This window comes from Phaethon aethereus, assembly GCF_964289735.1.
Source record: "Phaethon aethereus genome assembly, chromosome: 1".
In the NCBI taxonomy this organism is placed as follows: domain Eukaryota; kingdom Metazoa; phylum Chordata; class Aves; order Phaethontiformes; family Phaethontidae; genus Phaethon; species Phaethon aethereus.
Window position 1 is genome coordinate 71788065 of NC_138575.1, and position 16740 is coordinate 71804804.

The 16740-nt window shown below is 40.1% G+C and overlaps 1 protein-coding gene across 1 annotated transcript; it reads left to right on the forward strand.

Moving 5' to 3' along the window:
- Window positions 1-333: 333 nt before the first annotated feature.
- MGST1 (microsomal glutathione S-transferase 1) lies at window positions 334-6434 on the forward strand (the record flags this gene model as incomplete). Its single annotated transcript, XM_082003807.1, has 3 exons — window positions 334-459; window positions 2575-2669; window positions 5154-6434. The coding sequence occupies 3 exons, from the start codon at window positions 334-336 to the stop codon at window positions 5398-5400; spliced, it is 468 nt and encodes a 155-aa protein (XP_081859933.1). The 3' UTR covers window positions 5401-6434.
- Between the last annotated feature and the right edge of the window lie 10306 nt (window positions 6435-16740).

Below are 16740 nucleotides of genomic sequence, written 5' to 3' on the forward strand. Positions count from 1 at the left end.
GTACTGATTCCTGTGACTAAATTTTGTTTCTGCAACTATGCTAAATATTTTGGCAGTTTATATTTTGAGAGTTGAATAAGCAGATACAATGGAAGCAAAATATTAAATGTTCATTTCTCATCTTAAAGTATTATATTATGCCATTGTGAAAATAAACTGAGAAGAAATAAATTTGTTTGAAAATAAACTTTTCACAGGGGCAAAATTGTGCTGTCGTTGCAGTGATGCTAAAAAAACCTGCTATCCTGACAATCTTGTTGTCAGAACTTTGGATTGCTACAATGTTAGCCTAACTTTTATGTTTTATAAAGGTCGTCGTTGAGAAGTGGAGAAATGGCTAAATTGACCCAGTTAATTGACAATGACGTCTTCCGGGCTTATGCTACATATACTACTATTGTTCTTCTAAAAATGATGCTAATGAGTCTTGTAACGGCATACTTCAGAATCACAAGAAAGGTAAGAAGTTGGAAATACTGTCTGCTAGAATAGATTGAAATTTGTGTTGAAATACGGAGATATCACAGGTGTTTATTTTCTTGTCAGCTTTCAAATACTGGAGCTGTTGTTCTTCTTCCTCCTCCCGCCTCTAATGATATTTTGAGTTTGGTGTGTGGGTGCTTTGTTGGTCTCAAATGGATGACGTCTTTAAACTAATTACGAGATGATTATGTGACTGTATCTTACAGTTGCATTTGACTTACTCTGACCTTCTAAAACATCTCTATTATTTTTAAATAAGAGTTTTTTATAGCTGTAATTTCCAGGGTCTTCTGCAGAAAGCTGGTGTCCAGGCCACCCAATTTATAAAGCAAATAAAATGTGATATGGAGCCATGTTGTATGAATAACTAACTGGTAGGGTCAGAAGAGGGGATATGAAGTGGATTTTTATGCATCTATAACCCTTTCATCAAGTAAATTTAAAGCTCTTCATGTGCCCTAATTGTTTTAGCCTTCCCATTGCAGGTAGGTCATTACCTAAAAAAAAATATATTTTTTTTTTTTCTCACATGAGGGGCAGGCTGAAAACTTATGTGCATTGATATGTAGGCTAGATAAGTATATGAAAGATCCACTGAGGTTTACTAAATAATGCAGAAGCTGCATCTACCTTAGGAGAGAGTGCTTATGGGCAGCATCATGTTGTGTTTGCGCTGGTCTTGGTCTTCCCTAGGCATCTCCTCATGGCCACTGCTGGAAACACTTGGTCCTGGGCTGAAAGAGCCCCCAGTTTGCCCCAGATGGCAATTCTTGTGAGATCTGCTTCTGCAAGACGGTGTGTGCTTCAAGGATTTTGTTGCAGTCATTTTGTTGAAATGCTGCTTTTTGTTCCTTCTGTGTGCAAGAAAACCCAGCCTGAACTGTTCTGTTGTTCATGAGGTCCTAATAGCACAGAGCTGCTGGTGGTTTCTGATAGCTCTCCAGGTCTTTGGCACAGCTGAAGGTGGAGTATAGTAGAGCCCACAGCTTCTCCTCAATGTTCAAAATAGGACCCAGATGTCCGTGTCATAACCTTACTTCCTTTTGCTCTTGTGGAAGCATGTCAGCTATACTGGTCCTATATGTAGATCCAATGGAGTCCTGTATTAATGCTCATACTGTGTTATGATCCGTATGTATGCAGGTGACAATAGGGTCTTTATTCATTTGGAGTACTTGGTTTTCTTGTGACGGACAGTAATATTACAAACAGACAAATTAGTAAAGTCTTTTTGATTTCCTGTTTAATATTAAAAAGGCCTTAAAATGTTAAGAAAAAATCGAGGAAAGCAGTTAGCGGAAGGAGAGAAGGTAAAATGTTGCTGATGCTGATACTGTTAACACATCTCCAGAATTTTGAGGCCAAGGATATTTCACAGAAAGGGATCAAGGCTGCCTCAGAAAGCAATCATGTAGCTCTCCTAAAACCAAAAGGTTTTCTTGACTTAGGCATGCATGGCCTGAATGGTCCACAGAATACATGTGTTAACACGGGTCAGCAAGGAGAGATCTACTGCAGTCTGCACTAACTGAATTAAATGTTGTTTTCAAATATGATCCATTATTACCTCCAAATACTGTAAGAGACTATAAGTGGCAAAATTCGTATCTAAGAGGAAAGGGAGAAACTTACTTGATCAAAAATGAGGATGGGAGTAAATCTTCTAGATGCTATTGCTGTGTAGACTTCTGAAGAAGGAAGGGATTCAAAAGAGCTTTCAGATAATTTGTCAAGATCAGTGAAAAAGAGACTTAGGTAGTAGAGACAGTAGTTCTACCTTCCAGCTTTTTATGTTCCATCAGCCTGCTGGCATTACTTCAGGTTGAGTATCAGTCATCTGCTGTGCTTGTCCATCTTACAAGAAGGCTTCATCTACATGCATAAATTACATGGCCATAATTTGTCAGCACACAAGCTGCATACAGGTTAGGCTCAGGAAAACAATATATTATTCCCCGTGCATTTAACTTCAGGTAAGTTATGTGAGGTTATACAGACATTAGTAAAAACAGTGACCTTTATAGCAAGCTGCCTTGACTAGAAAAAACATTCTGGCTTCTAATGTCTGTTGTGTGTTTATGTTTGAAATAGGCATTTGTCAACCCAGAAGATACAGCATCGTTTGGAAGAGGCGAGAGTGCTAAAAAATACCTGCGAACTGATCCAGATGTCGAACGTGCACGCAGGTAATGCATAAGCGTCTTTAAAAATTATTTTAAAATTAGCAGAATAATACTAAATCAAGGAATTAATTTCACCCCATTCTCTTTGGCAAGCCTGTGTGTGTTTTATGTTGCTTTATGTAGTAATCTAATACATCAATTTGTCTAACTGAACAAACCACTCCACATTCAAATGGTCAGCATGCATACTAAAAATAATAAGTCATTGTCTGGTTATAGTAGCTAACTCTTGGATAGTATCCTGTATGCATGGGGGAAGTGCTGAGAAGATTTTAAAATGTGACCAGAAGTTGATTTAGTATGAAGCAGCGTACATTAAGTGTAAATCAACTTTCTATATAATTTGAACACCAGTTGCAATCTTCTCCTAAAGTGTAAAGGAAATAACAGGGTCAAGAGGAGTAAAACTATGTTAAAGTCATGGAACTCCAGAGCTGTAGTGATGGCATTAATCTGGCACATCGTACTGAGTGGGAGTCAAAGCCTGCACTCATTTTACTGGATTGAATCGAGGTTACTCACTGATGTGTCAATCGTACAGGAAAGCTGACCAGCCTTCTGGAAGAATGCTATTAACAGTATGGCAGCGTGCAAGCTGCAGTGTATGTATTTTGTTTTGCAAGATTCGTGGCAGGATGTAAGCTGTATTTCAGTGGGCTAAATGTTGCAGCTTATTTAATTTTGTTTAGCTGATGGCAAAATTTTCTGTTGCCAAAATCGTAACTTTCGAGATGCTGTTTGATACAACCTGTGCTAATAAGGAAAGCTTTGACAGAATGCTTTCCATATTGTTATTCCTTAATGAAGCTAACAGTTTATTTGCTATATATATTTTTATACCAAAAACCTGAATGTGAATGAACTGTTCTCATTTAAACCACCATTAGGGAAGATCTTGAAAATAAATATCAGCTCTGATTTCAGAACAGTGCATCCTTGCAAATGTAGATGACTGTGGTTGCATGAAGTCTAGTATATTTCTGTATGTCTCTTCTGGATTAAAATCTCAGACGGAAGAGTCTAATCTCAGTGAGCTGTAAAGATGCTCTGAACTTTCCTTTTCTCCCCCTGAGTGGTTCGGGGATTTGTTAGTTGTTTAATTTGCTGGTGGTTATATTCAAAATGGGCACTTTTTGGTGAGGAGTAATTCCTTTCTATTTGTAAATTCTAAGAGGACAGCTAAGTCGATACTAACTTTACAAATAGATGCCCTTAAATTGTTACATTAGAGAAATAACCACCACCTCACAGAGTCATTTATACAGATTAGATTTTTAAAACGCTGTATTGTCAAATCCCCTGTTGCTATTTTGTGGAGTTGTTGAGACTTCCCCAGACCTAGTAAGTCAGCTTGGTTCTAGTTACTCCATTGGTGTTGCAGCATCCATTTTTCCTCCCAACAATGGTTCTTAATGGAAGTTTACTATATTTTCTTTTGCAAGCTTCATGGCAACAGATAATGCCACATAGATTTAGCATGGCTTCTCTTCTATGTAAGTGACTGGAATTTGTTCTCTTTATGGGTGTAGAAAAGACGTTACTTTCTTCAGTGTACTTTTTTTGGGGGGAAAAAAAAAAGCTGAAGGATGTGTTTCCTTATAAATGATAAATGAATTCAGAAAGCAGCTGCAAAACAGCACCATGTTCTGATTCTAGTTGGCTGTGAAATTGGACATAATTAGTAAGGCTTAGAGGTTGTTCCAATCAGTAAATTTGTTTGGAAGTATAATTCTTGAAAGAGGTAAAGGGAGCAGGGAAGGTTTAGGAAGAGGCATGAAAGAATACTTCAAGATCTGGAGTTCAGTCTCAACACCTTTTTAGTAAACTATTATGATCTCAAAATCTCAAACACTTTTCAGCTATTTTAGCGCTTAGTAGTGAAGAAAATGAACCAAAAGCATAACTGTGACACCTGTTAGATGCTCCAAAATAACATTCTTCAAGATGATTGAATTCCATGAAGATTTGATAGAGTGTTTCCTGTATAGGATATTTATTTCTTTTTTTTTTTTTTGGTGGAGACTACAAATGGGGCTTGTGGGATTGGAGTAGAACCATCTGGGTCATAAAGTCGAGTAGTTGCATTCACAGTCATCCAGTTAATAGATGTTCAGTTGAGAGAGGCTACAAGAAACTTACAGCTGTCGTCTTCCCCACTTTTCCTTGCATTCATGCTCACCCAGGTGCACTCATATACCTCATGTAAGTTCCTAATATTACGAAGATCCTAGGGGAAAACTAAATCCTTTCATACAGAAAATCAGAAGCTTAGAAATGTGGGGTGTGGCATGACAGATGAGAGTGATGTCAGGTGAGCATGCCAAAATAATATCAGTAGCTGAATCAAGTCCCCACTGCTGAGGATGCCAGCAGTTGTGTTAGGGCCTTAACAACAGCGTGCTTTGAAGATACTGAAAAATACGGAGGCTTAAAGTGGTTTATTCAACAAAATGTAACACTGGAAACCAACTTTGCTTCTTTCCCCAGAGGCCACCTGAATGACCTTGAAAATATTGTCCCATTTCTTGGCATTGGACTGCTGTATGCTCTTAGTGGCCCTGAGCTGTCCACAGCCTTGCTGCATTTCAGGATCTTCGCCGGGGCTAGGATCGTTCACACTTTTGCATACTTGATCCCTCTTCCCCAGCCCAGCAGAGGTTTGTCTTGGGCAGTTGGGTATGCAGTCACCATCCTGATGGCATACAACGTGCTGAAGACGGCATTGTACCTGTAGCAGAGTCGTAGCTTCTGTGTACCATTCCACATTCCACGCAAAGTTTCCAACAGTGTATGTTGATGTCTTGAATGAGCCAGCATGAGTTTTCTGTGGTGACTGGAATTAATTTTTTAACAGAGGTTTTTCATTCCTGTTCAGAAATATGTCTGTTGAAGGAAAAAAAAAATCCTTCTCCCTGTATTCCCTATTCACGGTCTGCATTGCCAAAATACTAGATTGAATGTTCCCTTTGCGATTTGTCAAGTGCTTATGATTCTAAACATGCAATGATGCTGTATTGATAACGTGTGGTAATTTTCTACAGAAGCACTATTTTGGGCTGTAGCTGTGAAGTCTAAATCAATAAAGACAAGAGGGGAAAAAAAGCGTGTTTGTATTTTTGTTTTCATTTTTACTTTTCTCACTGCAGCCAGCAAATAGCATGTCACTATGCATCAGGAAGAGATTCCAATCATACAGTTCTTTGAAGAATGCTTACCTTAATAATAAGATATAACCAGTAATGCTAGGCTTGTTGTAAAAAATCTTTGATGAAATTGTTGTTTGTATAATCCACTTTGGGATTAAAAAACCCAAACCATTGCAGCTCAATTTCTCTCAGTTGAATAGATTAAAAAGAGTATTTGGGCTAAACTCTGTTTAGTGACACAGGTGAAAATTTGAAGTAATTCTTTCTGTTGAAGTTACTAGGTTGATAGGTTTTGTGACTGGATAAAATGTAAACCCTTTGTAGAAGATTTTTTTTTTTTCATTTTTGAATAAATTCAGCATAAAATTAGTGACACTTGCAAATGTAAATTATACATTCACATCTGAATTGATATAATTTTGCATGTCATACTGTCATAAATATGTTGCTGATAGAAAATTTTGCTCTTTGCTTACATCTTTCTGTGATGTATCAGTTTGAAATATTTTCTTTAAAGACTCTTCCTGGTCTCTTTTGGTTTGTTTGTTCTTTTTTATAACTGTGGCTTAAGTAATAGCACAAGATTTCAAGGAAAAAAAAAATTACCCAGAAGAGTCTTTATATCCACTGTGCTGGTCATTGATATGTTTTAAATGGCAGAAGTTGGAGCGCAACAAGTTTACTTTCCTACCCCAGAAGCTGTGCTGCTAGGGGGTAGCCCAGAGTGGAGCTGGAGAGTTCTCTCTGCTGCCTCCATATGCCAGAGGCTTTGGTTTTCTCTTCTTTTTGTGTGGGAGAAGTTGATGCAGTAGCCCAAGGCATACCACAGAAGGGCCTACCTATCTACCCACCGTTGTGAGATGAACCAGTGGAAGATCATGCAGTGTTACGTTAGGCTGTAACTGCGAAGGGTAGCAGGAGGAGTCAGGAAGGGTGCAGACAGGCTGCTTTAATCCAAAGAAGGGAGATTTTTTATTTCAATTCAAGGTTAGTGTTTAAGTCATCTCTACTAAACGAGAGAAGGGTGGGACTTGAAATCAAGAAGTTACCATTGATTTACCAGAAATTAAATCTAACTACCAAGTGAAATAATGAAGAGCTGGACCCTCTAGAAGGAGGTTGCTTAAGAGAGGAGGATTAGAAGTAGAACACTGTGGAGCTTTAGTTCCTGAGATGGCAGAGAAAGCGCAGATCTACGCCTCTGGTTACCAGGGACTCCAACAGGTAATGTGGGCTTTTGTGCTGCTTCTCCTCAGATCTTTCTCCACCACTTCCTACCTGTGCTGTTTCCTCCTATTCCTTCTTGCTCTGCTAGCTTTTAATGGGATCTTGAGACCAGCTAACTTGGATGGTATCATTGTAACAAGGTGAGACTGGCCATCAGCTCCTCCTAGCTTGAGAAGGAACTGGCAATGGAGGGAGAAGGAGCTGGACTTGAGCTGAGGCCCAAACCAATCGTCATCAGAGCAAATTTGCCAACTCAGATTGATCTGTATGTGGCTATTTTGCCTCCTTACATCATAATATCTAAATTATCTAAAGCTCTATCTCCCTCGCTTCATTGTAGCTTGCCTCTTCTTTCCAGCTGTGTGTCTTTCTATCCATTTAAAAGAATGGGAAAGCAGCCACCATGCAGAGGGACCCATATGAAATTCAGTAGCAGAATGAGTCCTTCCCTTTACTGCCAAAAAGGCTCTTTTGACAAGTCTAGCTGTCATTGCCAGCTATATTCAGGAACAGCATTTTTAACTCCTTTTGCATGAAGCTTCTGTACAGAAATCTCATTCTGAAGAGAAATACACAGAGCTTGTCTTTATTTCTGTGATCTTAATTTGAAAAAAAACTAGTTTTAAATCCCTTCCATTTGCTCAGTGGTATCAAAGCCCTGAACATACACTCACTATGTGCTGAGAAGTAGAAAAGATAAACAGAAACCTTTAGAAATACTTACAGTGATTCAATATTATTCTGTGTTTCTCTTGCATTTAATTTAAACCTATATTTTATTTTCCTTTGCTCCCACAAATATCATCTGCCCATCTGGGTGGGGTATGTATTCAATCTAGGAAAGCTGCCTTACCAGCTTCAGTCAAACTCCGATTGCCAGCTCCATGGAAGTGTGTTGGAGTGGTCCTTGTCAAAAGTTTCTTGCATTTTCTGTGCCATGCCTTAGAGAGGTATACTGTACCTGTTCTTGTACAGCTGTAAACTTTAAAGAGTTGGCTTATTTTCTGAAGAACACATAAAAGAAAAGGAGTATATTAGTTGCATGCATTACTGAGCTACACTGAGTTTTCACCTTTTAAAATATGCACGTGTGGATTTTGGACTGAGATAATCAGGTTCTGTTACAAAATCATAAATGAAATAATCTGTAACTCTGATGAAATGACTGGCTGTTATCAACAGGTGTGCTGCTTTTGACCTGGTGAAAGTACAGAAAAGGTTAGTCTATGGGAGACCCATAAAAAGAGGTCGAACCAACATCTTGTAGGCTTCATTTCTGTTCCTTATGCCTGTTATTCCCACCACTAGTCTTTGTTGGCTGGAGAAACTATTGAGTTTTTTTCTTTCTGCCAATTATTCCTGGCATTTTATATTCTTACTTCTCCAGAGTACTTTGTGTATCTTTGAAGTGGCTCTGTGCATTGGCCATGAGGTACTTTAAAATGCTAGCTGACATTGCTTGACTGACTTAGCTGATTACATCTCTGAGTGAATTTCATGGGCTGCATCGTTTTTAGAAGTGTGAACATGTGAGCAGTTCCTCAATTTAGTTTTTGGCTCTGTAGGTAAATGCTTATGTGGCTTTGGCCAAAGTTACTTTGTCCTGGGTTTCATGGCTGCAGACAGATGTGCTGTAGGCTGTGAGTTATTGAGAGGGCTGGTGACTGGCAAAGAGCGTTGAGCTAGGTCTTGCCATTTGAGCGTGACTTTGTGTCCTGTCACAAGGAAGTGAATGTTTACAACTATAAATGATATATTAAATGTTTCCTTGAATTTTCAGAAGCAATTGTATATCTGAACTTCATTGCCTTCAAGGTATTTATTTCAAGAAGCTGGGTCAATGTTTGTGAAAGTGATGAAATTGCATAAGCCACCAAAATACAAGAAAAGAAAAGCTTAGGCTCCTAATCCAAATCACTTTGGTGTTTTGAAAAATTTTCTAGTAATATTACGGTCATTACTCCATGCTTAGCTGTGTCTCTTCCTAGTTGCTTACAGAAACAAATTCAATCTAGATTTTTGGTGGAAAATGCTTCTAAAGTATTCCCTTTCTAAAAGAAAATAAAAAGCAAAACTTTAAAAGCACCCTTTTAAAAAGAACTGAAACGTTATCTGTTATTAATCAAACTAGCATGTTTTTCATTTGAAGGCTGAAGTATAGGAAGAACTTTTCTCTTTTCCATTGCAGTACAAACCTTGTCCTGCCAACTGAGATGGCACATCAAGTACTCTGTGAAAGGTTTTATCGACATACTTTAAAATACTGCGATGTTTAAATACCTCCAGCTGTTGGACACTTAGAAAACTACATCATTGTGATTCACTTTAGGTGAAGGAAAGAAGTATTCATTAAATACTGATTTCCAGACTTCCAGATCTTGATTAGCAACTCCCACTCATAGATTTTGAAGGCTAAAATAGATCATTAGCTCCTTCAGCCTGACCTCTAGTGGAAAGTATGCTATGGAATGGCTGCCCTTCTGCTGAGGTTAGTTTAATCGCACAGCATGACTGCCAGAAAGGTGTGTGATCTTCATTCAGAGACTTTGGGAGATAGGCATTGATTCGCTCTTTTCTATGACATTGTTTGTCTCTGGAGTATATGCAGACTAACTTAGTCTTTAAAACACCGTAAGTTCCTTTTGTTGGCTTGGTTTGTTGGTTGGTTGGTTGTTTAAATTGAGGCAGTTGTTATTAAATTATTGCAGTGCAAGGAGGAATATGAAATATTTTAAACAGGTGCTTTACAAAGCACTCTGCTCTTCTGTACACTCTTGGAAAAACAAAAAATTTGTTTCCTTTTCCACATGTAAAAAATACTAATCTTCTGTTTTAAAAATAGGCATGAGAAATGTGAGGTATAATGCCCAAAGTTTTATTCTGTATAATATTGCTAATTAACATTCTTGGGAATATATGTTACGGGGGATATGCACACACGGCACTATTCTGCTTGCAATGTATGAAGTTGTAACCATGATTCTGTAAGAAATACTCCAATGATGTAGGGCATCCCTTGCTAACCTGGAGTGAAGTATCTTGAAGTGGATACTTATAAAAGAGTAGAAAATAACATCTCCAGCACACTTTCTTCAAAGCCTACTGATCTGTAATACAGGCAGGGGAATGGTGGCTCACTTCTAGTAACTAGTCAGCCTCCATTCCTTGACACAGCATTTCCAAGTACTGACCTGCATGCCAGGTGACTGCTTTTTGCCATGTAAACACATTTAAAAGTAATGTATTTTTACGTATTAAAGGGCATTATTTTAGCAGCAGCCACATAATCTCCACCATTAAATGTTTTTATATCTAGTTCTTCTTTGCTGTGTATCACCACTGAAAGCATCTTTCTTTTATTCTACATCTTACATGGGCTGGTGGACTTTTGAGAGAGCCTAAGTGGAAGTTCTAAGAAACCTGTCTTTTAAAAAAAAAAAAAGAAGAGTGTTTGTCTCATGGGTACTGCTTGTCCAGTGAGGGGGAATAAATTCAGAAGGTGGTGTCAGTCCTGCAGAAACAATAAAGAGGAAAAAAAAGAAAGGGAGGACTGAAAGAAGGGAAATACTTTAATGATAGCTTAGCACAGCATCAAGCGGCAAACTTGGCAAAGACTAGTAGATGAAGTGTTGTAAGACAGGCAGGTAGCTTTCTGTTTCTGTGATTTTATTTTATAAACCCACTTTACTATCTCTATTTAAAATAAGTTCATTTTTAAGAATGTTTTTCCTTGTGCATCCAGTCATTAAATATCTGCAAAGAGGATTATAAATGCCTCAGAGTAGGATGGAAATGACCCATGGGCTGAATCAACTCAGTAGCTAATTCGGTTTAATCAGTTGCCTCTTAAGGCACCTGTGACACACAGACCACTGCTGTGGGAGGTAGGAGTTGGCGTTGTGTGACTATGAAGAATAGCCTATGGAACTGCCCCTAAAATGACATCACACCTACAGCATGGGAGAGGATGATTGCTTTTTTTGCATGGGAGGTCCTATATGACAATTGTTTTCAAATTTATGGAAAAGTATCCCTTTTCACTGCAATGTATTCATGGAAATCAGAAAGGACTTTCAGAGCAAGGGTGAGTTTGTCTGGGGGCTCAGCAGAAAGGGTTCAGCTCTGTAGGTTGTCCCATGTTTCTTGGAAGAATTTCTGAGTTTCGTCTCTGTAACCCTCACTTTAGAGAGGAGCTGTAGGGTTTGGTGTGTGTGGAATTGCCACAGGAATGCTCAAAGAAGGTTAAAATTCTTAATCTGTAGGTGTCTAAGAGACCTCTATATAATTGCTGTAAAGCTAGAACTTCATCTGCTTCCCCTTTTGACAGAAAGTGACATTAAAGACTCAGCTTTCCTTAATGAGCCTGCAGTTACGTTCTAGCATGCATGACTGCCTCACTTATTTAATACTGGGTAGCTACACAACACAAAGTTGTTTACTATGGGATTTTCACATCAAACCTGTGAGCAGGTGTGGTGCATCTTACAGCCTGCGTTTCTCCGAGAAACGCTGAGAAAAGGCTGGCAACTTACGTACTCTTCATGTGGGTGTCCCTTCTGTACTCTTGAAGGGGTGTTTTCATAAGAAAAACCCAGTGCTGTTACAAATACAGATTCTTTTTGGTACTAAAGTTAGCTGGGACCACGTAGGTCGTTCTACTCGGCTCTTCTGTTGTCTCTCCAGCAATTTCGAGTTTGCTGTTGTTCTTCCCTTTTCTTCAGCTGGGAGAAGGGTCCAGTGCTACCGTTCTGTCTCGTTAGCTGACAGATGGCTTATTCCACTGATATTTCATGAGCACTTGATGATTATGGTGAAATGTTCACTGCTAATATAAGTGATAAGAACTAAATGTTATTGTTTGCTCATTGGGTGACTTTTTGGAAGTTTTGTCAAACTGGAATTTAGTTTTTGCTGGTGCTTAGCCCTCGCTTGGAGTTTGATACACCTGCGTACTTTCAAGGTAAAGTAAACTAGTTCTGTGGGTCCTCTTGGCTTTCCTCGGGATTGTTCTGCAAGTGAAACCTGAGGTGCAGTTTCCTTCTTTGTGTCTGGAGTTCTGCGGCAGCATCGGTTGTTTGTGGCGCTTTCATTTAGATTCAGTTCATTTTGAGGAATCCAACTTTCTTCAAACAAACGAAACTTAAAAGAGTGACTGTTAGCTCTCCTTTGTTGTGCTTCATCTTTCTGCTTTGCCCAAATGGAGCTTACTGTTAAGTATATTACCGATGTAAGTGTGGATTTGTTAGAAAATAATAAAATGAGCAGAATTTGTCCTTTCCTTAATTTTGGTGTCCCCTTCAACCTTTCTTCATTCCTGGTGAGAAACGAGCGATTCTCTCGGATCCGTAGGCACGGCAATAGGTTCTTCCTCCCTCTGCTCGTTCTTAATTTCGTGCGTGGTACCACTAGATGTCCCTCTTCGGCTTTTTAATTAGGTTTCAGGGCTGGGTCTGTGAAGAGTCAAGTAGCTTGTGCTCTGCATCTCTGGCAGGTTGAGTTGTAGGGGGAAAGTATTTTGCTAGCTTTAAAAAAAAAAATTTATAATGGATATTAAGGCAAAATAGTGTCTCTGTACGGGAAACTTGTACTAAAAAAACTTTATGGAAAAAGTGACCTTTGTGAAAACAGAATATTTAACCTGTGGCTAAAGCATTAGAATGTTTTGTTTTGCTTTTTTAAATTAATAAGGCACCAGGTAGCTGCAACATCTGAATTCTTCTACTGAGGTTCCTAGACAACTATGCAATTTATATTTGAATTGTCTGCGGTTGTTTTTGATAACTAAATACATTTCATGATTTGTGTTTAGCAGTAGGGTAATCTGAATGGCACTGAGGCTGTTCGAAAACTTTGAAGTGAGTAAAGCAATGGCAGTAAAACTCAGAAGCTGTGTCCGTCTGCCACAACATCCAGAGGAGAGCCTTTGTGCAAATAGTTTACTTGAGAGTATCTTGATAGTTACAGAATTAAACTTGATAAAGTGCTGTAAAAAAAATGTTGCTTGTATTTATACAAAACTGGGATGGCCTATAAAGCAATGTGTGCACAGCAGATTTACTTGTCACACGAAATGCCAGGAAAGTGGTGGGGGGCATCTTTGAGTGATCTACTTGGCACAGAGGTGGAGTACGGTGTCAGCATAATGAATAGGACCTTGCTTGGTGGATGGAAAATATTTTAAATTGAGTTTTTATTTAATGGATTTGAACTTTTCATGCCCAATTACCTTTTTGCTGAAAGAGAATAATAATAATAATAATAATAATAATAATAAAGTGCAAAGGTTCAGTTTCATTCTAGAAATGGGGAAATGTGCTTGGATAAGCACATCAGCTGTCAAAAGGCACAGTCAGATCTCAGGAGCATGGAGCAAGGTAGCTAATGCTCTGGAGTGGATGTCCATCAACTTCTTTTGTGGCTTTATATGTCCTTGTCAATGGTAATGTGACAGAATGGGATGAGTCATGTACAGGGACAGATGGCAACAAAGAGTTGGTTAAGGTCAGAGAAACTATGTCCTTGCAAAGGGGATATATATGATTTTTTTTTTAATTTGTCCAGTTAAGTCTTATAGGTGCACAAATTATGGAGAAACCCATCCTGCAAAATGAAGGTAACAGGATTTGGAGAAACTGTTCCAGGATATATAGAAGTAAATCCTTCCCACAGAAAGCTTAATCCATCCTATAGCAGGAATGTCAGAAGGATGAAGAAAAGCAACAATCCCTATTAAATTCTATGGGGCTTCTCCTTCTGAAATAATAACCTGTCCTCAGTGAACTTCCACTGTAAGAATTTTTAACTCCAGACGTGTACATCTATGAAGAGAAGCTTAGCCCAGATGTGTTGAACTGTACTAAATAAAAGTGTACTTTTAAGAGTGTATGTACATGTGTAGGACACATCTGTATGTTATTTATTTAGTTCTCATCACTATGATATCTGGGCTACAATGGGCAGGCAACTCACGAAGAGTACAAGGATCTCGTTAGGTCAAGCAGGGACAAAATTAGAAAGGCAAAAGCCCACCTAGAGCTCAGTCTGGCCACAGTCATAAAGGATAACAAAAAATGTTTTTACAAATATATTAACAACAAAAAGAGAGGCAAGGAGAATCTCCATCCCCTACTGGATATGGCGGGGAACATTGTCTCCAAGGACGAGGACAAGGCTGAGGTACTTAATGCCTTCTTTGCCTCAGTCTTTAATAGCCAGTCCAGGTATCCGCAGGGTATTCAGCCCCCTGAGCTGGAAGATGGGGACGGAGAGCACAATATACATCTCATAATCCATGAGGAAGCAGTTAAGGACCTGTTAAACCACCTGGACACCCACAAATCTATGGGGCCTGATGGGATCCACCTGAGAGTACTGAGCGAGCTGGCGGAGGAGCTTGCCAAGCCACTCTCCATCATTTATCAGCAGTCCTGGTTAACAGGGGAGGTCCCAGAAGACTGGAGGCTTGCCAATGTGATGCCCATGTACAAGAAAGACCAGAAGGAGGATCCTGGGAACTACAGGCCTGTCAGCCTGACCTCCGTACCGGGGAAGATTATGGAGCGGTTGATCTTGAGAGTGCTCACAGGGCATCTGCAGGACAACCAAGGGATCAGGCCCAGCCAGCATGGGTTCATGAAAGGCAGGTCCTGCTTGACCAACCTGATCTCCTTCTATGACCAGGTGACCCGCCTAGTGGATGAGGGAAAGGCTGTGGATGTTGTCTACCTGGACTTTAGTAAAGCCTTTGACAGTGTCTCCCACAGCATTCTCCTGGAGAAACTGGTGGCTCATGGCTTAAACAGGTTTACTCTTCGCTGGGTGAGGAACTGGCTGGATGGCCGAGCCCAGAGAGTTGTGGTGAACGGCGTTAAATCCGGCTGGCGGCTGGTCACAAGCGGTGTTGCCCAGGGCTCAGTTCTGGGGCCGGTCTTGTTCAATATCTTTATTGATGATCTGGATGAGGGGATCGAGTGCTCCCTCAGTAAGTTTGCAGATGACACCAAGTTGGGTGGGAGTGTTGATCTGCTGGAGGGTAGGAGGGCTCTGCAGAGGGATCTGGACAGGCTGGATCGATGGGCAGAAGTCAGCTGTATGAGGTTTAATGAGGCCAAGTGCAGGGTCCTGCACTTTGGCCACAACAACCCCATGAAGCGCTACAGGCTTGGGGAGGAGTGGCGGGAGAACTGCCCGGCAGAAAGGGACCTGGGGGTGCTGGTTGACAGCCAGCTGAATATGAGTCGGCAGTGTGCCCAGGTGGCCAAGAAGGCCAACAGCGTCCTGGCCTGTATCAGCAATAGTGTGGCCAGCAGGAGTAGGGAAGTGATCGTGCCCCTGTACTCGGCACTGGTGAGGCCGCACTTTGAATCTGGTGTTCAGTTTTGGGCCCCTCACTACAAGAAGGATGCTGAGGTGCTGGAGCGTGTCCAGAGAAGGGCAACAAAGCTGGTGAGGGGTCTGGAGCACAAGTCTTATGAGGAGAGGCTGAGGGAACTGGGGTTGTTTAGTCTGGAGAAGAGGAGGCTGAGGGGAGACCTTATCGCTCTCTACAACTACCTGAAAGGAGGTTGTGGCGACGAGGGTGTTGGCCTCTTCTCCCAAGTAACTAGTGATAGGACAAGAGGAAATGGCCTCAAGTTGTGCCAGGGGAGGTTTAGATTGGATATTAGGAAAACTTTCTTCACCGAGAGGGTGGTCAAGCATGGGAACAGGCTGCCCAGGGAGGTGGTGGAGTCGCCATCTCTGGAAGTGTTCAAAAAACGTGTGGATGTGGCACTTCAAGACATGGTTTAGGGGACACGGTGGTGCTGGATTAATGGTTGGACTTGATGATCTTGAAGGTCTTTTCCAACCTTGTGATTCTGTGATTATAGACCAAATTCAGAGACCAGTGAATTGAATGGAAAAGTTCCCACTGACTTTCACAGGCTTTATATCTAGACAAGTAGTGTCTATCATATTCCATTAATTTAATTAAGAATACAATCTGCACTAAAATATTTACTGCAAGCAACATTGTCCAGATAAAACCTTATATTTTGTAAAATTTCAGAGAGAAAACAAGTGTCAGGTAGTGCCACCCTACTTCAGCTTTAGCTCTGCTATAACTACCACTAGAAGTGGCTGGTCCATTGTTTAAATATTCTTGATCACAGCAAGAGCTTTATTGATGGTTGGCCTTTGACTTGGCGTTACTGATGGCTCATATGGTGCAATCCTCAGCAGGGGACATAAGAGAGCACCACTTTAAAATGGATCCTGCTGGCCATGTGGTGCTGTTTTGTTCTGTACACTGCTAAAAAGGCCACTGTCAACTTGAAATCTAGTCAATTAAAAACAAACAGGCTAATAGGAGCTTCGTGTCTCCAAGTCCTTTTGCCAGTTTCTGTGGGATTGCAATCAAGAGGATCCTATTTTTAACCATGTTTTTCTCATTCTTGTTGGTGGCTTTTTTTGTGTGTGCATGTGTGTGTGTGAAAGTATAAACCATGCTAAAGGAGGTACTGGATTCTTCACTGACATGGAAATGAAAGAGTGAATATGACTAACCCCAAAGCACACAAAGTAAATCCACGTTTGCTTTGTGTATTCCACAGAGTAAGAATAAAAGGTATTTTTCTTTTAACTCTTTCAGTTACTAAGACTTTTGTCTGAAAATTTACTTGGAATGAGCTTAGCAGTAAAATAGACAAACGGAGAGTTTT